This window comes from Rhopalosiphum padi, chromosome 2, assembly GCF_020882245.1.
Source record: "Rhopalosiphum padi isolate XX-2018 chromosome 2, ASM2088224v1, whole genome shotgun sequence".
NCBI classification, from domain to species: Eukaryota; Metazoa; Arthropoda; class Insecta; order Hemiptera; family Aphididae; genus Rhopalosiphum; species Rhopalosiphum padi.
In genome coordinates, this window is record NC_083598.1 from 64,912,582 (window position 1) to 64,939,465 (window position 26,884).

The 26,884-nt window shown below is 27.4% G+C and overlaps 1 protein-coding gene across 4 annotated transcripts; it reads right to left on the reverse strand.

Moving 5' to 3' along the window:
- Window positions 1–972: 972 nt before the first annotated feature.
- Window positions 973–26,389, reverse strand: LOC132920028 (early estrogen-induced gene 1 protein). Of its 4 annotated transcripts, XM_060982045.1 has the most exons (11): window positions 26,145–26,376; window positions 25,924–26,018; window positions 25,413–25,565; window positions 11,533–11,653; window positions 11,265–11,458; window positions 10,952–11,073; window positions 9,372–9,612; window positions 8,492–8,806; window positions 3,786–4,054; window positions 2,862–3,018; window positions 973–2,787 (listed from the first exon to the last, which is right to left on the reverse strand). In XM_060982045.1, the coding sequence occupies exons 3-10, from the start codon at window positions 25,556–25,558 to the stop codon at window positions 2,900–2,902; spliced, it is 1,527 nt and encodes a 508-aa protein (XP_060838028.1). In that variant the 5' UTR covers window positions 25,559–25,565; window positions 25,924–26,018; window positions 26,145–26,376; the 3' UTR covers window positions 973–2,787; window positions 2,862–2,899. The 4 variants fall into 4 exon arrangements, with proteins under 4 accessions (XP_060838028.1, XP_060838030.1, XP_060838027.1 ...); XM_060982047.1 differs by lacking the exon at window positions 25,924–26,018 and having other exon boundaries at window positions 26,271–26,389; XM_060982044.1 differs by having other exon boundaries at window positions 25,924–26,376.
- Window positions 26,390–26,884: the final 495 nt, after the last annotated feature.

Here is a 26,884-nt window from a genome sequence, read left to right on the forward strand (position 1 = left end):
AAATATTGATATAATATATGTTTGATTAAAAAGCTTGAAAATGTAACACAAAGTTCCTCATATACTATATTTATAGCAATTTACAAATACCGAAAATAGATTAATACAATTATTTTAAGCAACATTTCATATTTTAAAAAATAACGAACATTTCATAATTATTTTGTAATTAAAATTTATAATTTGAAGTTTTTAATTTTAAAAGCATTCTAAAAATATCAAAAATAGACATAGGTATACAAATTTTTGTTTTAGACATTTGAAGTTCTTATTTTGACAAAACAGGATTTATAGATAAAATAAAACACTAATCGTAAGGATTTGAAACTTTTCACCATCGCATGTTCTATACACTCTAAACACAAAGAAATTTGTAAAATATTTAGACTAATAATTATACATTATTTTACCATGAACATATTTACAATGTTCTATTATACGTCAGTAATTGACTAATTACTCATAAATTATTAACAACAATTTATGATATTAATACGTATATTATTGTATTTGTTGCATAATACATGCAATGCATTTAGCAATTTAATACATCTACAAAGTTACCTACTCAATGGAAATTAAATACATTCAAATCGCCTACTATATAGCAGAGTAACTTTTTTTATTTCATACGACAAATCACAGAGAAAATATCATTATCTTCAACAGCTAAATTCCATTAGATGGTGAGTAGTGGGTTCATAGTGACATAGTGTACTTTATTAAAACATCTGGAACTTATTGCAGATGTATACTACTTAAATTAGAGCAATTTAACAGTGATGATAGCAGTAATTGGCCAATATTGTCCAATATAAATTTGGCACATATTTTGAATAAAACATAATTTGATTTTTGTTTTTCTATTGTAATGTTCATAAATTATGTCAATGTCCAACACATTGTTCATGTAGAGCATATTCAAATAGAGTAAAACAATAAAATAATGAAAACGTTAAAAATAAATAATAATTTTCAAAAACAAATAACACTTTTAATCATTCAAACCGATTAGGTAAACACAATGACATATTGAATAATGTATCATAATTGAGGGAACTGTAATACTTGAATGTCAAATTCTGTTAAATTCTGTCTGGTTTTAAAATAATTATTTTGTAAATCAGTTTGCGCTAACACAATGAACAAAATTATTTCAAAATTATTATTTTAATTATATCACGTTTTTACAACGTGTGAGCACAATATTAATATACATTTTGAGTACAAACAATAATGGTAATTAAACAATTATCGAAGATTATCAAAATTATATAATTTAAAATAGTATAATTTAAAATTTGTGAAAACGTTTCAATACAAGCAACTGCAAAACATTGAAAAAATTAATGGACAAATAAAAATATGTCTGCTTTACTATTCATAGTATTGAATTACATTAAATAAATGTATTATAATTTATAGTTAATCTTATTATTTTTAAATTCCGAACAAATTATCTCTTTCTTTTATTATACGTGTAATATATAATGTGTGAATGACTAGTTGCGCACATAGTAGTTATGTAACAATATAAAATTGATTAGAAACCTAACTATAATTATTATTGTTTACAAATCAAACAAATATCTATTAATTGTAACAATTCAAAATGACAAAAGAATATAATAAAATAATAATAATGTATATTATAAGTAAAAGTAAATAACAACAATGATTTTTTCAAGTCGTATAGTCCATTTTGAGCTCAACAAACAGAAAATAATAATAATAATAACACAAGACAAAGATATAATAAAATTGTCAAAAAATATAAATAATAATTTTTAATTGTTTTAATACAATTGACCAAATCATTTTTTAATTTTCAGTGCGACAAAGCGGCTTTCAAACCATTTAAAAATAAAAAAAACAATAAATAAATAATAATACAAGATAATGCTTACGTATTACAATATAATATGCGGTGCGTAATTAATGACGTGACTGGATGTTTCACTGATTAATTTATCTGAGAGAGATCAATGGTGTTGTTCATAACAATGACAAAAAATAAATAAATATAAATATATATGATGATGAAATGAAAATCGTTTCCAAATTGACGAGGTTATATAGGGAGTCTTAATCGTCCCGTATCAAAGTCCATTGGGCGAAAACGATTGAAATACTTGAGGCGTGCAATAAATGTACAACAGTTCGGATATCATAATAAATTTCACTTGAATGTTATTAAAAAATATATACTTGATAACAGATGTCAACGCTAATGTCATTGCGCACGTCTATGACTTTTATAGGAACATTATTTTGTGACTTAATCGTTTGTTACACGATGGACTGTCGAATACTCGAATAAATTACTGATTAACATGACACGATGATACGTGGAGAGATAAAAAATATAAGAATTTTTGATAACAGGCTACATAAGGACCAACATAATCCAGACACCAAAATATATAATTAACAGTGTTATGGTTTTGAGGATTGTTAATGTACGTCATACGAGGAGAACAGCACTTAACAATATACATTATACAATATATAAATTAATATTTATATAAATAATATTGTAAAAGAATTGAATTGTTATATAATTTGGATGTGTGTATAATAAATATATAAAAATTTGTCGGTCGGAACAGTAGATAACAACGTCGACGGTGGCATTTTACAACAGTAGATCTGTAATAGTATGACTATTAGTGGCAATGCATGTGCCGTGCGACGAATGGAAAGCAGCACCACAACCGAACCGTAAAGGGTGTTCAGTCAAAATAAGCTTTTTCATAAAACAAAAAAAGCATTAAGCTCGTGAATACTCTGTAAAAATAAAGAATTTGGATTTGGATTACAAGTGTATATTATTCTCACATTATTAATTTTCTTTAACTCACTAAATATAATATAATCGTAGATTTACACACTCTGGGCGTTATCTATTGTCTTCCATCACCACCTGTTTAAATAGACTGTTAGACATGTGACACTTGACGTCCTGACTGCCGAGCGTAGTCGTACCGTCTTTGGCTATGAACAACTGTAGCCCCGATCCTATGAAACAAAAAAATAAACATATAAATTCGATGTAAATCAACAACAGCTAGTAACATTATTATAATTTAATATGTACAACTTCGATTTTCCTTGAGCTTAAATTGAATTTACAATCATTAACAGTAACTATTTTAAAAACACTTAATTATTGTTTATAATAATATACACATTTACAATTTTAAATTTAATACTTGCATATCTTTGTGTTTTGTAATTTAATATGCATATTATCAATTTGTTAAAGTAACATATTTCATATGTATAAATAATTATGCATTTCAACATGATAAAAAGTAAATACCTTTTTTTATAGTTTTTATTTCATTAGTTGTTAATTTATTCATATTTGTTTAATTGAATAAATTATAATAAATAGTTTAACGTACTTGAATACTACAAAATCCAAATAAAAATAATGGTAAAGTGTATAAAATAAATTTTATCCAAAAGCAATAAACATCATAAAGTATTTATAAGAAAAAATATCTTTAGGATCAAAATATTGAATTAAATAGTAGCAATTTGATTTTAGTGGTACCCTTCCTATTTCTAAATTTTTAATTTATATCAAAATATGTGTACAAAGGCACTGAATCTGAAAGTGCAAAAGTTATGCTTTTTTACATTTGAAACTTAATAAAAAAAAAATATTTTCAGCCTAAACCAATTTTGTAATTTTTCTGATAAGTATTAATAACATCACAAACAATAACGACACAACAGCAATAACAGGATATAAATTAATATAAGTAAATTAAACTTACTGTGCTTATTTTCCTCGTCAGCTGAATGATCGTCCAAGTTAGTTGCCTTGAGCAGTTGGTCAATGAGACTGTCCGGGTTGACCCTGGTCACCTCCACACGCCCGGTAGCCTTTGCGCAGCTATCGTCAATGACGCTGCCACCCGTCGCGGCCGACTTCTTATTACGCCGTTCCAGAGCAGCTTTGCCGCGATCCAACGAACCGGTCTCGACACCACTGAGCACAGGTGAGGCTTGGGACGCGGATATTGCCGTACCACTAGACGTCAGACTGAAAAGAATACGCAGATACAAATCAATAAGAAATACATGAAGAACTAACACGGTGTATGTAAGCGCATAATATATATATATGTATGTATGTATATATGTATGAGGCATGCAAGCATATTTGATCACGTAAAAAATATACAGGAGTTTCAAATGTTTTGTGTGTTGTAAGATTATTATAGTGACAATAGATGAAAGTTCAATTGAGAATTTTTAAAAAAAAATTATGCGTTTTTCTATAAAATATTTAAATAAATGTTAAATTATTCTACCACTACATATACAGATTCACGTTTATACCATATATATGCTAATCGATTAAATATAAATTTTCAAATTTAATTTAATTTTGGACATTTTTACATGTCTGTATCAATCATTTACAAGTTTAGAATTAATTTAAAATTATCAAATTAATAAAAATAAAATTGTATAAATTTAACATTTGTCATTATTACCGTAACTTGTGAAAATATAAGACCTAAAAGCGAGGACTTGGCCAATTGAACACAATCCCAACCAATTTTTTTCACGCACGCAATTTGAAATAATCCGTATATATAATATTACGTATATATTTAAATTAATACATGTGACGGAAGCGCCACATAATACAATATACCTTTAGTAGATATATACATAATACATATACTATGTGCAATATAATATGAAGTGATATGAGTGTAATGAGCCTACTACAGATGCTATAAAGCGAAATGCGCGTGCATAAAATATCGTTAAATGTCACTATATTATTATTATTAAGCCAAATAAGGAAACTTGATGCGAAAATTTATAAAGCTTAAATTTAATTATTTCGTCGTGAACTGAAAAAAACAAAATATTATTATTATTAACAGCGAAGAACAACAGCGGAACGGCTCCATCATGAATTATAAATGTTACTTCTTTATGAGTTTTATTTCATTTTTGGTAAATTTACGACTGCGTAAAATGATTAAAATCGATAATTTTCAAAAAACTTTACACCATAAATATGCAGCAGTGAAAGAGGCGACAGGGATATAAACACTATTATAGTATCATTAATAATTTTTGAAAAGTACTACGTTGTACAAGTACGAGTATAAAATATAAAAGCAAAATATTAATAATAATTCATGCAATATAAAACAATAAGCGTTTCGAGGATGATTAATTCCATACAACATGAATATTGTACACTACCGCGTTTTCACTTTTCAAAGATATTATAATACCTATAATGTTAATTAACAGATTTTCTAAAACCTCTGTATTAAACACCCCGTAACGATCGTGTTAAACAATTATAAATAATAAAAAAAATTTAAGAAGAATAATTAGTTTTTACAGTTCATTAATCGTGTTGATGTTCATGCTCGACGGATTAACTCAAATTAAAAAAATGTGAGAAAAAAAATAATAAAAAATTAAATTAAATTATTTACAGTTATTATGATAAGTTTATCTTTACTCGATTCTTTTTTTTTGCATTATATTAACAAATCGTTTTTAGTAATACCGATAAGACAATAACATAACAGCATAGGTATTGCACGGTGTCATTATAATATTATATAACATACATCGTATTATATTAATTAACATTGCTCACATTATATATATAAAACAATAACAGTGATTAAGTTGTGACATATCATAATATTACATGTATTATAATATAATACCATAATATTATTATATACCTGATGATCTAATTACACGGCTATACTAACTTCGAAGTCAGTTGTAGTAGTTTTGAAATAAAATATTTCCATATAGTTTTAATAATAACCTACATTTTTTATTTCATAATCAGAAATTAATCGAATAAAAACTATTTATTCAATATTTGATAAATAAAAAAAGTTGTATACAAATATTCTACATCTGATTATGAAATAACAAAATAAGTTGTCATTAAAAATATTAAATAACATAAAATCCAAATTAAAATAGAAAAAACATATTTTTTCTTTAAAGCCGAGTATTATAAAAATTACTTCAATTTATACGGAATAATTTTTTTTCAAAGTCATAATAATTTACTTAAAAAAAATATATACATAATATTATATAGCGAATATACAATACTGAATATACATATATACTGAAACGACGCGCGACGTTATAAACATGGTATAAGTAAATAGATACCGTATATATGTAAGCGTTATTTCAAATCATCCGACTGATAGAAAACAGAATAAAACGGTTAATAAAGAAAATTCATGCAATACAATATTCAAAACGAAAAAAAATTCGAAAAGCCTAACTCGATGGAAATACAAGCTGTAAAAAACGACGCAGACTGTCATGCACATTGCACACACAGTACAAACACACGTGAATGGTCAATCGACTAACATTTGGCTCGGCCGCCTAAACGGAGACGACACTAAGGTGTCGGAAGTGCTGAGCGATTTGTCCAGTTCCGGAAGCTTCTGAAGCGAGTTCATGTTGAGCAATTCCCGGGAGCACCACGCCGCAACTACCCGCAGCCGTGCTGTCCAACAGCAGTTTACGGTGGTGCATACAACTGCCCCTGAACACGCACAACACACACCACAAACACGACGATATACAAGAGTTAAGTGCATATAGATATATATATAAGTAGATACGTAACCCAAAACCTCTTATGAAACTAAAGAACCCCCTACCCCCAGTCTCTTAAAATCGTTTGTAAGCATAAATTATACACATTGTGTACACTATACAGTATGAAATTAATATCAGTCTATCACAATATAAATACCTATATCGTAAATCTAGTTTAAATTAACACTTTTACAATTTATAAGTTTTGGATATATGCGGCCTGCGGGTATAGATCTTGTTATCTTACAATATATTCATATTCAAAAATATGAATTTCAACTGAATTAATGCCATTTACAACGCACTAGATTTACTCAACATATAAATACTGTACACGATACATGTAAAAATAAAGGCGTCATATTTTTTCTATCTGCTTCGACGTCATTACCCGATATATATTACGTTTTACGTAGGTACATATACGTTATATAAAGTGATTCTTTTATCGAATAACACTCATTATTTTAAAATCTATTAACATATTTTAATTAAAATTGTACAATAATGAGTGTTGTTAGATAAAAGAATCATCTATTATACTGCGTACGGAAAACTTACGTAAATATACTATATTACTATACATTTGGACAGATTTACTGTAATCGAAGATCGTTGGTGTATATTTTTGGTTGGTAAAATAAACACATACGCAGCCAAAATATAATAATATAAAGAGCCGTGCCGTGGGGAGGCCTAGGGGGCATGCGCCCAGGGCGCATGGTTTAAAGGAGCGCCAATAAAATTGAAATGCATATAATGATAAATAAAATAGGGGGCGAATATTTTTAATTTTTCCCTGGGCACCAAATCTTAACGGCACGGCTCTGACAATATATAAATACATATTATACCAAACAAAATATTAACAACTATGACTGAACAGTGAACACACCACCTTATATAATATGTTTTATTAAAATCAACAACGACCGTGATGCACATGAAGGAATTGAGTGATTAAATAAAATTCAACGTAGGTACCTAATTTTGACGAGTTCTATTAATAAACATAATTAGAAATCATAAATGAAAAAATTAAGAAACCTCCTAATTTATCGATGTAATTTTTGAAATATTTCATATAAAAAATATTCAAATTGGCAATATATATTTTGTCTTATAGATAGTAGGTAATATAATCTATAGATAACTTTTTGAAACGACAACTATATATTGTTTGTAATTTCATATACTGAAATAATTTGTATTGTTAAATGCAAACATTGATTATTGAAACAATTATTTATTATTTGCGAACAATTAAAATTTAATTATAAATAAGTAATTGTAACAACTGCCGGCTCTATCGCACGAAATATTTTCTACACTATCTACTCCAATCGTCTAAATTCACGAATAATAAGTAATTGATCCAATATTCGATGGCTATGTATACCTATATATATTACCTATACTAATCAGGTTACTATAAGCTGTTAGTTTGGGTAATCAGGAACATTTCCACAGCGTATTAACAAAATAATTAAAATAAAGTATTGTTAAATTAGTTTAATATAATATAATTAAAATTTTGAATTAACACTTATTCAAAAACAAAATCCGCCAGGGCAAACAAGAATACCTAAGACGCCAGAAACACACATCCCGTGTTAAACAGTTTATATAGGTGAATATAAAATGTAATTAAAAGTATTGCAGCAATAGTATATGACGGAAGTCGGCGTGAAAATATATATTATACTTTATTGTATAGATCCGTATCCATGATGATGAGAATTGAGACAGTATACGCAGGTAGAGGTAATTAAAGTGAAGGCAGAAGCGTATTATTTCAATAGGAAGACAGCGGTAGCGTAGCTCGTAGGTGCGGGGTGGGCAGGAGGGTCGTTACCTATTAGGGGAATCAGGGGTCAGGGGCAACAGGCCAGGCGACGAGTTGGTCCGGGGAGACGGTCCGGACCACGGCGGAAACCGGAACCCTCCGGCATGCTTGTTGTCCGGTGTCCGAAATGGGTCCTGATGGGTGCACACTTGAGGCGACGGCTGCTGGTGTTTGGCCTGGCGCAGCGACCAGAATCTGGACCGAGGGCTGCTCCACAGAGGCGTAGTGGGGGGCTGCTGTGGATGCTGTTGATGCGGCGGCGACGGTGGCGGGGTGGCCGGCGGTGGCAACAAAGTAGGCGACCACACGGGCCAGGACGGCGACCTGATGTAGGTATATCACAATAGTAGATAGATATATTGCGATTTTGACATTCGCATAGGAACGTAGTAATAATTAGTAATACTATGATTATATAATATTCTTCGTTCGCGTTCGAACATAATTTATAATATTACTATCATGTCTACAATAAATTTGTGATAATATATAATAACACATGAAAAAAATAGCTCTGCGATGGTCGACGGACAGAGGAGAACAATAAAATTCTACGCAGGTTATATACGCCCGCATATATTATACCTGCACAGTATATTGCAGTTCAAGTGGGACGAAAAACGAATGTATCAATTTTATATGAGACCAGTATTATAGTACGCGTTGGTTGTATGCATCATTTGACTGAGAGAAAACGTTTAAAATACATTCATTCATACAACTAATAAGTGATAATGCTACGCCATAACAATATAATATACACATGTACAATTACATAATATACTGCAACTTATAGTAGTACCATTTTATATCGCACAACGCGATACACATCCGATATTTTTTCAAGGATATTGAATTATTTTACTCAACATAATGATTATTATATTACCGGACGTGCCCGCTGTCACCGGAACTGCTATGCCTCGAATGAGAGTTGTGAGAACTAGAGCCTTTACTAGTGTTCGAAGAGTTACGGGAATGTCCGCTCGAACCGGTTACGTGATTAGTGGCAGTGGGCGCAGTAGGGTTGTCGTGTACTACCATCGCGTCGTCTTCTAATTGTTCCGAATGATTTTGATTCGACTCAGACACGGCGTCGTGTTTTTCTAAAGCACCCATGGATGGAATGTCTGTTAACATGCGATATATCCAGTATCATTAAATGTACATTATGAATTATAATACATCGCAGATAAACTGATAATACGCGGTCCGTACACAGGTTACAAACAATATACACAGGCGAAAACGCACTACGTGACGCTTTATTTTCCAAGACCACTGCAGTGTATTGTGTATTGTAATTTATAACTATACGATTATAAAATGTACTAAACATAATGTTTATATTTTAAAGAAAAAAACTGTTTAATTTGACGTCCCGTGTGGTTTTTAACGTGCAGATAACCATATATTATGAAAATTCAATTAAAACAATTTCTATGGCTTTAAACACTATATTTTTTTTCCTGTCGCTGTAAAATATTTATTATTACGTTGAAATGAATTGCTTTTTCTAAATTCGAAAAAATCATTAATATTTACTAATTTAAAACGTCAGCTCTTAAAATGATATACTAATAATTGTTATTCGTATAATAAAGTTGTATTTTTCAGAAAAAATTAAGAAAATATTTATTTATTACTGTTTTATTCTTTACAGAAATGATTTTCATTTTGTAACAATACGATTTAAATATACAGTCTGATGAATATTGTTTGATGGTAATTATAAGCGATATAGTTTCCTATATTATAGAAGTACTTTTAGCAAAAGCCAAAATATATTAAAAAAATTAGTCAAATAAAATTACATTAAAATAACGATATTATAGGGATACACAAAAACAATAAAACATGTAATGTTGATTGTTGGTTAATAATAAAGGGATCTCCTGTTTTCTAACACCATTCTAGTATAGGCATACTTATTAGGCAGTAAGGAGGAACTATAGAGAAAGACCAAAATTTGAATATAGTATTAAATAACTATAGAGCATTCCAGATGTAGGTCAGCGAGTCGAATTTAACTCGCTGTATATATAATATACAGGTTTGAATAATATTATTTAAGTACACAAATTAAACATTCAAAAGTGGAAAAAACATAAAATCGATTTAATTATACCCACGTTGCTTAATCGTTACACAAGAATTACAGAATTACGCATCATTATTTTAAAACAAAAAAAAATATGTTGAAAAACAACTGTATTACAAAATCAGTTTCCTCCCACTGAGATATTTTGGATGTATAAATGTCTACATTATCATAAATCGTATATTGTAACAAGTTTTTCGTATAGTTTGAAAAAATAATTCAAATTAAATAATTATATTACATTATGGAAAGAGACCTAACTCAGCAGAAACTAATTTTAATTATTTTTAAAAAATAACTGTAATATATGTATATAGATCAACTATATAGATGTACGTATTGTATTTTATAGTATAAATCAAATATACCTGATGGAAACAACGACCGTGTATTCGGCAAACTGCCGAATCCGCTGCTAGGGTATTCAGTATCTTCACGTTGCGGGATATCGCCATTGGTAGTGGGTTTTTGATTTAAGGCGGACGTTGGCCTATGAAAAATTCAAAATATAATTTTAATAGTTTAAAACAAAATAATTCAAACCTGTACTCGTAAAATATTCTCGAAAACAAAGTAAATTGTATGACTGATAAATTGACTGAGTGCTTCCAAAATATATTGTGAAATTCACTATGTATGCCTAAATGTAGACTTAATATAGTAAAAGTAATATATACTTACACTTTGAACAATATGTCTCCGGCTAACATGTTCATAGACACGGATATCCTGAGCATCGAGTTGTCCTGTCGGTGGTGCCTGGTGTCGTACCCTTCCAACAAGCAGCGCCTATAACTCAACCCAGCTCCAGCCAGTTCAGCTAAATTAACGTCGGTGAAACCGAGTTTTTGAAAGCTGCGACCGCCTTTCAGTTCCTATACGATACAAATGATAAAAATAATTTTTATATTGCCAAGTCGGTATTTCTGCATCTACGAGTTTTTTATACTTTGCGAACAGATATCCGAAGGTTACACGGGTCCAATATTCCGGTGGACGCATTGGCGCTCATCTTACAGACGAACTCGAATTTAGCACCCCACCGAACAGTGTGATCTCGAACCTCCTCTCTGTAACCAACACATGCCGAGGTTAGTATAAAAAATAATTTAGGTACATATTACGTATTTATAATATAAGTACCTATGTTATAACAAATAAGTAGAGTATTATTAACACCATAAAAAAATAATAATAATACACACAAAAAAAAATTAAGTACGTTATTACTATTATGTTTCTGTTCTTTTATAATTTTAAAACATCGTAAACTTTAAATACTTGGCAATTAGACTATACTATATTGCTTTGTACAATGATAGTGCGAAAACTTTAAAACAGACATTTGGCAAGAGAATTGGATCATTGACTTTGCAGTCATCACTATGAATGTTTATGTTATTTACAACTTCAATTTTACCTAAACAATTATATGTATATTGTATATGTTTATGTATAATGTATATGTCTATTGTCTATATATATATATTTGATAATGTATTTATATTGATTAAAATAAATTCTCCCGAAAAATACTGTATAATATAGGTACAGATGCACACGACTCAATACGAGTAATACATAAATATGCCATAAGATGGGAATATATTAAACAAATAAAGCCATAGCTATAATTCTATCGTAAATATTGGATGAATATGAGAGAAAAAACTAAACAACTAAAAAGGTATGTATACTTATTATCATATTATAAATTATAATAATAATTAAAACATCTAGGTATATATTATTATATTATATACCAAGTCATCTTTCTATCTATTTTTCTTTTAGCTGCAGGTTCGTCAATATACTACGCGTGCCTTATATAATATTTTACAGCATCTATACTATAAATACACTCTTTTTTCCTCCAAATCAGTCACTTGAAACGTGTTTGACAGTACACTACCATATACTTTCCGGCAGACATTCCGCAAAACTACACGAATACTGCGTAGACACATGTTTCTCGTTTGTTGGCTCCTCAGCAGCACATGCGTATATTTACGTGTGCAGTACACTTTAGTTGAGGAGACGATGAAAGGAATTTAGCGCCAACGAAATTGGCTACCGTTCGCCGAGAAAAAACTGTTTACTATGGAAGGATTTCGACAGTTTGGACGGTTTCCAGTTTTTTTTTTCAATGCATCAAATTAAAACGACAGCTTATTCAAACACTATGAACCGTTATTATAACATGATAAAAGTATATAGATTTAAATATTGTAAAAATCGATGAAAGATATTAAGTATATTCGTCGTATACATATACAATCGGAAATTGTATGAAATAGCGTAGGTACTTAGATATTCGGCAGGAACATACGATAAATTTAATTTACACAATAATACACACTATTATTGATTATCAGATTTATTTTATGACAGCATCGATTCAGATTTTCTGCAAATATACTCAAACGTAATAAGTATTTTAAATAATTTGCCAGACAAAACAATGTAAGTACGTGAGGAACGAACAAATAACAAAACGCATAAGTTTTCATTTGAGAGACGATTATAATTACTAATTAGATTAACTGTTTAAGTGAATCTATATAATAATATTAGGATTCACTTGTTCAGTGTTCGTTGGGGCAAAAAGTTATTAAACAGAAACCTAACTCGACAACGTAATAATATAATTAGACATATATCAAATTTTCCACTCGAAAACAATATCTAATAAATTTCATTTTTTGGAAAAAAAAAGACTGTTTTAAAAGATAGTCAAATTATTGGTCATTCTAACAAAAGTTACTAATAAAAACACGAATAAATCTCATTCCAACGTTCTGTTCACAAAAAATAGTGAGTTCAATTAAACAGAGCACATTGATTATGTCATTCACGTACACTGGGCCTTTAAACGAGCATACTAATTAGGTGCAGTAAAGCAGTAAAGCACCGACAATAATCTTCAAACTTTTCAGTGTGTTTTTTAAGCGACACAAATTGATTAAGTTTATTAATAAATGGTTAAATAATTACCAATAATAATCTGTTAACCAATTTTTCCATAAATGATATTAATTATTATTTATTATACTTCCCGCATATAATATATATATACAGTAAATTCCCGTTATAACGAAAGTCATAGAAGTTCCCTGCCGAAAAGCAGGGCTTATAAAGAGCTTATTCGAATTTTTGTTACAACGAAATTTCCGTTATAACGAAAAAAAATTCGGTCCCCTGGAGTTCGTTTTAACGGAATTTTACTGTATATAATATTATAAATTATTATAGTCGTGTTAAATTACGTCCACCGTGTAAATCTTTATTGCCGCAGTATATTTACATTAAATGAATAATACCTACATTATTATCTCGTTATAAATGGTTAAACCTATATTACAAATATTATTGAACCCACCCGGATATAAATCGAATTACGAATCCTTACAATGAAAATTAGTATAAACAATAATACAGCATTATGATCATGTTATTGGAAAAAATCACCATGGCGGTTAAGTCCGTTATTAAAGATATCCACAATTATAATAATATACTGTTGTGTCCGGCACTCGGGAGTAGATCACTAGGTATATACTGTATGAAATTTTTATTTGTACGAGTTTATTTTCCCCCAAAGCGTTACAAATGTATTCGTTCTAGTTAGGTTACAAGCGTGTAGGTTATGCGCCATATACCTATCTGCAAAATATAAGTATATGCCACAATAAAAGTAGTATTATTAATACATTTAAGTAAATCGTAAACATAGAACTAGGCATTGGTGTCGTACTTCTAATTATACGCGGTGTGGTCAATGTCGTTTTTACAAATTATATTATTATATATTAATTTTTTTTCGTCTGATACCAAGTATATAAAAACAAAACCAACCTACCGCGTCATCATCAAGGACAATTTAAATGATTACTGTGTTAAGTGTGGTATTGTTTCGAACTAAACTGCTAAACTATAATATATGCCATAATATACTACCACCACATACGATCTGAATAAAACATCAGAGTAAAAGGATTAAGTTATTCGATTCCATATGTGAAAGCAACACATCCATCCAAGGTTCAGATTTAAAACTAAATATTAAAAATAATAATATATTATAATGTATATAAAATTATAAGCTATAGAAATGTTATGCATGAGTATCATCGTTACGAAGCTCATATTATACACGTACCTATAGGTACCTATAAAATATATTATCTTGTTTGTTTCATAACTGATAGTTGATACCCTGTACAGTATTTATGACAAATAAAAATCATTGTTCTACAGAAAAGTTTAGTATCCCCGGTGCGTTTATCTCATCTTCTATATACACGTCACGTGAAAACGTAAAATGTTAATAATATAATTCTATATTATAAACTACAAATTTCAACGCTAAAACGACATAAAATATCCGTTATACACTAAGCGGTAGAATCGTTTGACTCGTATTGATTAAAATGGAAATTGAAGGGCGGAAATTCATATAATTATGTATAGTGGTATTATAAATGCTGTAAGTCGGTAGTATTTAAAAATCAATTGTTACCATTAAACAACAATACATTTAAATATGTTGTTTGAATAATAAAATCAATGATCTCATAATAATCTTAAACCAATCCATTTTCTGTAATATTTAAGTTCCTCCCCAGTTCAATTGACAAATGCATTTTTGATAATAAATAATGACAAAAAAGATAATTTAAAAATGTATATCATGTTTAGGTTTTAACTAAATTGCACTTGCAACAACGATAAAAAATAATAAAGCATACACAGTCTATAGATAAAAATAAAAATAAAAATTTTCAAATAGGTATGAACCTGATAATACATTAAATAATTTAACGACCTACAGTATCTTAACACGTAGGTAGATAGTATTAGAAGGTATTACGACTTCGTTCTTGCGACGAAAGGCAAAAGTTATTTGTACGTATCATACACATTATCTGCAGGTAAGGTAATTACTAATAATATGCTTTTATTATATTTACATAGATCATAAACACTAGACATTAAATTCGTCATGCCAATTTTTTCATAATTTAACGGAAATCATAACTATTTACAAAACTGTGATGTGTAACGTACCTATAACCTAACATAACACAATAATTATTATTATTATTATTATTTATTATTGATACGATATTCGTAGTAATATTTGCTCTAAAATTAAATTAGTGTCGTAAAAGTATATAATAGCATTAAAATATATGAATATTACACATAATATATGCATGTGTTTACTTAAAAATGGATAAAAAAAAATATTTCATACGTGCATGAACAGTATATTTTTTAAGAAATGTTTTCTTCCACTAAAAAAACTGTTATGTTATCTTACAAAAATAATTATTAATTATAATCATTATTATTATTAAAGCTTTATAATAAAAATCAATTTTATAAATATTTAGACTATTACTTCTGTAAATGCACCGACGACGCGCGCGCGTATCTTTACAATTCAAACGTATAAATTATAATCAATACATGCAATTTCCAAGTTTCGGGTACGTTCTATCAATTAAACTATCTACGTTCTATATATTAAATATTAGGCACACACATCATCAAACCAGAGAGTTTATTATAATAGTCCCGTGGTTGCGTCTACTTTTATATTACTTATAGGTTTACCTTTACTTCAGTATACCTCTTTCTCTAAATATATATACATAATGCATATGTATATTATATAAATTATAATATATTTGCTTTAGTGAATAGATAAAGTCGAAACAAACTAGTGCACACAAGGTACCTATACCATAAAAATACACATCGACTAAATACGCTATAGATCGGGAGTGGCCAATAATAAATACCTTGTGTGAGTGACCGCACACTAATAAATGCAACGCAGAACCAAAAAATGAATCGTAATATCACTATATTATACAAAATAATTTAAAATGTATGTTATACCTAACCATTGTATTATATAATAAATTCAAAAGATAGAGAAAAATGTATAACACGAGGTTATTTTTATTTAAAAACAACTATATAATTATTTTTATTTGATATTTGTTTACATTATTTTAAGGAGAGGATCTGGGGTCAACTTTAAAAATTCAAATGGGAATACTTTTTGCAAACATAATGTGAAAAAAATGTCATAAACTTTAGTGTGAACATTAATTAATGCAAAACTCTATCTTTGAGAATTTCCCATAAATATTTTTAAAAGTTGAACCCCCCCCCTATAAAATAATGTATACAAATTATATTGTAAATTATTTCTGAATTAAATAATTTTCGTACTATACATTTTTCTTTATTTTGAATATACAATATATTATGATAAAATGACTGTAACATACATTTTGAATTCACCTGTAGATTAGGTTTTACTAAGCTCCAAATAGTCTTGTAAAAGTATTATCGGTATTTTATTATTTTAATAGGATATAGGTATAGTTAAAATAATTAGTAGGTGTTATGGGGACATATTTATTATTCGTAAATTATTTAAAAATATTTTTAAAACGAAATAAACTAATTTATTACCTATATTATTCTACAAATTATTAAAAAAATATTTAAATTTTAAACCTGAGAAAAATAACAATACATTTCATATATTATGTAAACGCAATTTTTTTTTTTTTGTGAGTTAGTGAATAAAACCGCAACTATGACACGAGCCATTCGTATAATACCACTACTATAAAGGATGATTCTTTTATCAAATAAAACTCATTATTTAAAAATATATAAATGTTTTTGAAAATATTTTTTTTACATAATTTTCAGTCAAAATAAAACAACATTCTTTCAAAAAAAATTATATTTTTATCGATATAATGTTTTAAGTTTTTACATATTTGAATGACAACATATGTTTTTAATTTCATATTATAAAACATAATATTTTTCAAAATATTTTGATAAATAAAAATTGAATTTCGGGCTAGTAGTGTACTGTACGAGTTGTAAATATTTAAAATTTAGGAGAGGAGAGCAGTAAAATAATATTTTGCAGGGTTTCCTCGCAAGGGCGTAATAAGGGAGGTGATTAAAGTGATAGACCCCCCCCCCCTCCAAAAAGAATGCCGTTTTAGCAATTCAAATAACAAAACAATATGCATAGAAAACAATCAACTAATGATTATTAAACTATACTTAAGTCTGAAAGTAGACAAATACTAAAAATAAATCAAATAGACCAATACATAGATTAAAATAAGAGGTTGTGATAAAAAATAAATAGTGACAAAAAATGCTAATATAAAAAAGATAAGACGATTGAAAAATACCGGATAAGAAATACATAAGCACATAAATATGGGAACTAACTTCAAATGCAAAAATAAGTTGTAACTCTGGTCTTAGAAGGTCTTCTAAGATCGTGGTTATTAAAGTTTTATTGTTTACACAAATATTAAAATACTGTGTTTAGAAAATGGTAGTTTTAATAATTTGTAAAATTAACATTGACTTAAATTGTTCAATAGACCCCCGCAATTAGCTAACTCTCATAATAGCCAACTGATATTATCCAAAACTCTCTCATCAAACAGGGAGACAGCTTGAAATGTAACGATATTTGTTTAAAAAATGCATCCACATTCTAAGGCATTGGTGATTTTAACACACATCCTTTCCCATAACTATAAAAAAGAAGTCAAATGAAGTTATGTCAAATAATCTGGGAACCCAGTGATTAAGTAACAGATCATTATAGTTGTAAGATTTCTCTACAAGCGCCACATTATGAAACTGGACGTCTGCAGTTACATATAGTTAAACGATATTTGGACGAGTAGATAATACTCAACGATTAAAGTTCACATTTCAAAGTTTTAGAGATCAAACATTACTGTTCACGAATTAGCGTTAGTGCCAAAACAACATTTCAATTAAATATAGGAAATCCGAATAGTCAGTTTTCATAACGTAAGAATTAGGTGGTTAGAAAACAAGGATATGCGCTGCATTTCAAATTGTCAGTCCTTGTATGTTAGAAAGGATTTGAGATTAACTGGAATATCGGTTGGATATTCTAATGAGGGCTATTTTTTTAGGGGTCACTTAAAACAACTTAAGACAATACAAAAATAAAATAAAATAAGTAAAAAATGTTTACCAATTAAGTATTCTAATACTCCTAAATTCATTTTTTATACGCTCTGTGAACAATACACTAGATTTCTTTGTGAGACTTATAGAATAAAATAAAAAGGTATTTCAAAATTTTTTAAAACAATAAGAAATGGATCTGATTAAACTCATACTGAAACAGATTATTTATGTGTACAAACGCCGCGCCACCACCGCCTAAATACTATATTATATTATAATATATTATATTATTATATTATATTATATTATATTTATCTATAATCTACCCATCAAGTGGATATATATTAATTGTATACTAAATGTTATTTTATAAATGTAATTAAAGGTATAAAGGTAATTATTTAGAAGTAGAAACTTTTTTATATAAAAATACAAGTTTAAATATAGTTTTAAATAAGTACTTTTTTATAACATCATAACTTTGGAAATTAAATGTTAAAAATCAATAAAAAAATCAACATTCTTCAAAAAAAGACAAGAATTAATTAAGAAAATGATGTTTTGAGTTAAAAAAAAACTACTCTAAATAATATGTTTAAATAGTAACTATAGTAACAACAAACATAATTGTTCAATGGTAACAACAAAAATTAAAAATCATCTAGTTGAACACGCGTGCGTAGCACATACTAGCACTATATGTCTATATACATATATAAGTATATTATTATATACCAATAAATCGGTTTAAAAATTAACGCTTCCGATGAATTTTACGAAAAATAAATTGTTTTTAAAAGTGAAGTATATTAGTCTGCTTCTAAGCATAATACACACACACTATACATATAAATATCATGTATTTAATATGTAAAATATTTACGGGACTAGCACTCACATAATAGCACAAGATATAAACACGTCGGCGTCCACCTGCTGCCACTCGCCTCATCCAATCCCGTCATACTCGTGTGCATTAAATAAAAATATTATTTCGCACGACTGTGATTGTAAAACAATTTACAAACGCAAGCAATAACCACAAAAACGTTTTGACAATATAGAGGAAAGATATTCGTTAATATTGTTATTAATTGAGATTAAATTCCTCGTAGATATAATATTGTACATTAATCGTGCGCCGCGCGTAGTTTCTTATATTATATCATAGTATAGAGAACCGGAATGTCGGTCGGTTGGGTACAATTGAATTGGGAATATGAGGTAGTGATGGCAATGGTACTTTTTTTCTGACTCTATAGTAATTCGTTTGTAATAATTATGATCCATGACTAGCGCGTGGCCTAGATTTTAGACGTTGTGTGCGAATATCATACAGCTGTATTGCGCGGGTATATTTAAATTGTGCGTTTCCTCCGTGAGTAAATTTCAATCGAATCGACAGTACGGCACGAAGACCATTACTCCCGTAAAAATGAAACGCCATTAATCCCCATTTACGTATTTTAATTTAAACACAGCTGTCGTGTGAAAAAAATACTGCTCGTTTGCATGCGAATAAACATTTCAAATGTACCTATGGAACACTTGTCCACTGCTACGTAAATAATTTATATTAAAGAAAAATCTAAATTACATTTATATAGTTTCATTGAAGCTCAAAATGTATAAATTATATCTAATATATTGTTTTTGTATACCTATATAATAATAATAAATATAATATAGGGACGATAACACAGTCTGCTGTTATTGTTAACTTAATTAATATCGTATGTACATATTGTATTTAACACTGTTACCTATGTGTGTACATCAAAACACATCTATAGAATATAAATGGACAACCGTGTATATAATAAACAACTTTACACCAAAGTTACATTCAATGGCCTTAGATGTCGTAGATAGCTTTTAATAAAAAAAACTACATTCTTGTCATTTATCTATATTATACATATTATATATTGAATATTGAATATTTAGCTTTACTTGTATCATGCGGTAGTCATGAGTTATATATTATTTAATTAATTAAATACGTTTTTCATGAGAAAGTAAAGTTTTTCACGGAAAATCAATACAATGAAAAATATACACCTGATATTTTTATATTTCTTGTTTTCAGACTGACAGACAAACCTAATATATTACTTATATACGTACATATTATAGTACAGTTTGAATGAAAACCTACTACCAAGGTATCAGTTCAACAAAAACATTAGAGAAATTGGAGTATACATATTCAATATAATTATTAATGATGGTTGGTGAATTACAGTAAATAATAAAAACCGTTTTTATTTATAATATTCTCAACGGGATTTATTATTTGTATTAAATATTGTATACAAAATTTTAAATTCGATACTCCCACTAATAAAAAATCGTTAATATTAAAATCTATATTATGGTATAATTATGTATAGTTTATATTATTCGTTTACGTCAGTTACAATATAACAATTTGAAGAGAAAAAATCGTTTAGTACTGTTATAAAAAAATTATAACCATAAAAAACCGCATTTAGATAGACTAATAATTGTCTCATACTCCCATGGCACTTGTTAATTTATATCTATATGTAACGCGTGCGTAATATACATTATTGTTTGCTGCTTAACGACTTAATTAAACACACTTTTTAAATTATTTTCATACACACAGATACAAACAGAGCTCAGTGAAGTTCAAAAACATTTGCCACACATTCTTTGTTTAGACAATTTACGTAGCAACTAATTTCCCGTCACTAATGGTTTTTGTGTATGTTCATACAAATTAAAAACTTATGGAATTATTATTATCATTTTAGAAGTAAATTATACATATAATTAAATTAAATTCTAGATTTAATATTTGCTACACATGGAAGACGGTCTTAACCAGAGAAAGTTTTGAAAAATATAATTATTATTATATTATAATACTAAAACTAAAAACGAAATATAATTATAAAATTAGATTTTTATAATCAAATGTATATTTTGGCTATAGATTTTTGTTCTGAGTATGGTTACTTAAAAATTTATCTCAAAATACATACTAAAATTAGTAATTCCGTTACTTAATAAAAAATCATTAATTAATTATCACTTCCGTGAAATTATATTATAAAAAAGTAAATAAAATTCATCAAATTCATACTGGTTAAGAATAGCTATAGTAACAGTGTAACACTGTTATATAATTCATATTCTACCTAACATTAAATATGTATTTACTACTTTTTGAAACATATGTATTAATACAAATTATCCGACTGTATATACAATTTGTATATGATACAAATAAATAATCACAAGGTAGTCTCATTACTAGAGATAATAAATATATAATAACAAAAAAGATGATACATGTAGTACTAACACAATTTCCTCTTCCAATGTCAACGATTTAAAATGAAAAAAAAGATTAACCTAATGATGAATACAAGATTTTTAAATAGCTACATTTTATAACAATACAAGATAATGTAAATGATAAAACTATGTGTCTAATGACCACTATGATGTAATGATGTAATTTAGTGTGAGTCAGTCATAATATTAAACACAATTTAAAAAACATTCTAGGCCACAGAAAACATCTTTAGATTTATCAAAATAAATAATATATCTGTGATAAAAAAATAAAATTGGTCCTATATTTCTATAATTCATTCATATATTGTTTCTAGAACAACTATTTCTACCAAAAATGTAATTCGTCTTTAAATAGAAAAAGAAATTGATAAAGGCACGCCAATAGTTTTTAAAACAAAAATATTGAATATATAGATAGGTATAAATTAAACTTAAAAATAAAAAAAACAAAATGTATGTAAAAAAATACTAATAATAAATAAATTAATTAATTTTAAGTTAATTTAGTATTAGTATTATAACATATTATTTATTTTAATTTTAGTTTCAAATTTTTGACAAAACACAGATTTGGGTTAACAATTACTTTTGATTTTTTAATATTTTTTTATTATTATTATTATTTTAATTGACGCTTTTTTAAGCCCAAAAAGTACTTCACCTATCATCTTTTAAATATTAAAAGGATGTATTTTGATTTTCTAAGGAAGATTCCCAACATAGGGAAAACTATACAAGAATTTCAAACAAATATAATTTTAACTAACCTTTAATTATATTTTATTTTTTGTTAAGCTAGTGCTAGAAATATTGATATAAATTATTTTAACTTATCAACCACCAATATTATTACATTCTGCAACTTATTTTAAGATTATACAATTGAAATAAATGTTCTTTTTCTTTTACAATAATCAAAAAAATTGTAGATTTAAAACATAAGTGTAAATATGAATATTAATTTTGCAGATGTCATTAATTCAGATGAGCTGACATATTTGTTTAAATTAAATTATTTATAACCTGATACAAAATGTTTTGTTTTCATAACCTTGAACATAAATTTATTGTATATTATAATATAAAATATATAATAAATTATATACCAGTATATGTTTTATCCATCTTACTAATGTAAAACATACCAAATTTACATTCAGCAAAATCAATTTACCCATTATCTAATCTAAGAGAACATCGTGTATCATCATGAATCTAGATAATAATCGTACCTTTAAGTTTGATAATAGCTAAATTAACTCTAATATTAAAATTAACATAAAATAGATTCTGTTGAATGCAAATTTGTTACAATGTACATTAATTTAAGACGTCGACAACATATGCAGGTACCACGTCCTCTTAACTATTCATACCATTTAAATTAAAAATATCATAATATAGTTGCAATAACCAAATCATTCACAGATCTTAAAAGTTAGGTATTAATGATATAATATAAAATTATATTTATCTAAAAATTAAATAATGTGAGAATCTAAAATGTAGAAAATAAAAATAATAGGTACCTGTATATACTCAAAATATTAATATTAATATGTAAATAATTACTATATTTTAATAGTAACACAAATTAAAAAAAAATATTTTTATATATTTTATACTTGAAATTATTTGTATAACTTTAATCATTATTTGGAAAAGTACCAAATTATAATCCAAAAGACTGATTATATTAAAAAAATTAATCACAGATCACAAATTTCATTCTTGATTGCAGTGTACAAATTATAAACATTAAAATTGAGATAAAAATGTATAGCAAAATCAGTAATTATATAAATGTTTTGAGTTTAAATTTCCAAACACTTAATAATTTTAAATTTAATAAACTAACTTGTAATAAATCTGAAATTAATTATTGTTAATGATATTATAATAATCAATTGTATTAATATTTAATAGCTGATTTTTCTATAAATGCTTAAATAAGACATCAAAAATCTTATAATACATCTTTATTATATGAATTATCTACTACCATTATATATAAGTATTTTTTTTATAAGTTGGTCATCATCATCTGTTGACGTGGTGAATTATAATATTACATATTACTATTAAACCTACTGATTATTCTTTAAATAATACATTATGTATATAATAATTATAAATTAATAAACATTTTAATACATATTATATTATTACTTGTTTAAAATTATAACTCCATTATAAGCCAATTAGCCATTTGGCCAATACTTTAAGTCATTTCTTTAATGATATTTTATCATTTAAAATGTTTTCAATCATTATTTTTTTAAACCATTTATTTTCAATATTGTTAATAAATGTATGCTATATTAATATCTTTATTTAAAAATTGGTGTATAATATACACTAGATATTATCTATGATGTAAAATATATATAATTGTTAAACATATTTATAAAGACTTTTGGGTCTTTTAAATAATACAGTCCTGGGGTACTTGAAAAAAAAAGTTAAATAAATACCTTTATAGTTATAACTTATAAGCTATAATATTTTAAATGGCAGTATAGTATAGTTTTAATAAACTTACAGAACAAACTTTTATTTTACTTATTCTTATATTAGAAACTCGCTAAAAGTAATACTGTTAACTTATAAGTTTTTAACACAACATTAAATTTACACTATTTATTTACTAAATTGAAGCTAATAATAAAGAAATTATAATTAATAAAAAAAATAAACAATATTGTTACCTATTGGTTATTACTTACTAACAACGCCTTAAAAGTTGTAATTAGTGACTAAACTTTATCATAGATATTAAAAATAATAGAATCATCCTTTAAGTTAAACACACAATTAACTTTGTAGTTTATGGAAGTTAAAAATTAAATTATGAATAAAACCAATGTATAAATAGTTGCAATGATAACTTTAAAAAAATGTATAGAAATCTGCAAGTATTAAAATAAATAATACAAAAAAAGTCAATATATAACCTAACCAAAAATAATTTTTAACACTACATATTGTATCCATAACCATGAACAGATATTATTGATAAGAATACTAATCTTCACGTTTAAACTTATATTATATTCTAACAAAGTAACAACTATTTGAGAGGTTCCAAGAATGTTAGGAAAAAAATACTACCTTACACATATTAACCAAATAAGATAATCAGTAATCACAGCAATTTATCTCAAAAAAAAAAAATTTCAACTTTAAATTATAAAAATATATACTACTATTGCAGTATCTATCATAACAATATTAGCTAAACTTCAAAACTGGAAGTCACCGTTCAAATTTCTATACCAAAAGTATATAAGATGTTATGATTTATAACAACAATATATTTTTCTCAAATCAAACATTAATGGTTAATATAGTATAAAGAATATACATAAAAACATAAAACATATTTATCCATTATACATACTATAACCATGTACCTACACACTATTATGCACATTATATTACTAATCAAAAAATAAATGTTTGAAATCTTCAAAAAAAAAAAAAATCTCTTACCTGGATGAAGTATCACTAAAATTCCCGCCATCCAGTAAACGAACTTTAGCAAACAATACAGCATTGACAAATGGGACGGCTGTTAAATCTTCTAGGCAGAGATTAACAGTAAACTTATATCGTTTCTTCTTCACCATGAATGACATTTTGACCCTGTACATGAGTAATTATGTTAATAAAACCAAAATAACTCGAACAATCATCAGACATTTCATACACAATATATCACAACTTGTTATAGATACAGATCAATCAAACTAAACATGTACATACCTACTACTAATATGATAATGTACCTACAATGAAATGTAGTGACAATGAAAAGTAAAATCAATATGACTACAACCATTAATCGCATTGTTGACAAATGTATATGAATGAATATTTGTGCGTGCGTACAAATGTGTACATTGATGCACAATGAACAAACATCGAAATGTAAAAAATATGCCTGACAATATAGACCACAGATAACAAGTTAGTGAGACTAATTATTATGTAAGTGTAATACCTGCAGGAGTGTCAGTGGATCATCTACACATTAAGTAGCGTAAAGTGCATCTTCTGATGATTTCTTAACACAAGAAGAATAAACACACTGCAACACTATATATTTGTCGAGAATGTGATAAATTAATAATAATAAAAAAAAAAATGATTTGACGATACGCTCTAGATGATATAAAATAGAAGAAAAACTAATGTGAAAATTAAAAAATGAGAAATTTTTACCTAACAACCGACGACGTGCGATTTTTCGACTAAAGCATAAATATACAAACACGTTCACATTTCACCGGTACATATCATATGCGACGTACATATAAATATATAAAAAATATATAATAAGTATAATACCTATATTAAATATTTTATTGCTATTTAGATCCCTACGGGAAAGTCGACGTCGCCGACGGGGCAAAACAATAACACTTGACAACAAATAACAATATCGGACGGATGGCAACGACTGCGACAGAGACACCGCCACCGTCGATCATATGTTTTTCATAGCTCGCGCCAACGCCATCTATCCGCCGAGTTTTGCCCACGTTGTTAACATAATAATATTTTTGCGCGCAGCCGAAGGGATCTGCCGAATGTGGTATTCTGTTAATGAACGGTATCAATCATTGAGAAATAAATTGGTTATTTCTTTATAGACTATAGAGTCAATATTCTTTAATCGTGATTTAAATTTTAAATCTACATCGTGTGTTGTACAATAGGCGTAAACATGAAATGCATTCCATGATAATAATAAGATAATTGTCAATTGGTAAACAATATATTAATATATACACAATACACCTACATCCTAGTCCTAGTAGTCCTATACCTATACAAAGAAATATGCCAGACGTCTGTTAGCACTTAGCAGAGAAGGAGATACGAGACCAAAATTGTTAGAGAAAAATGTCTTATAAGTTATAACTTAGTCCATTTATATTCTATATACGTCATTAATAACT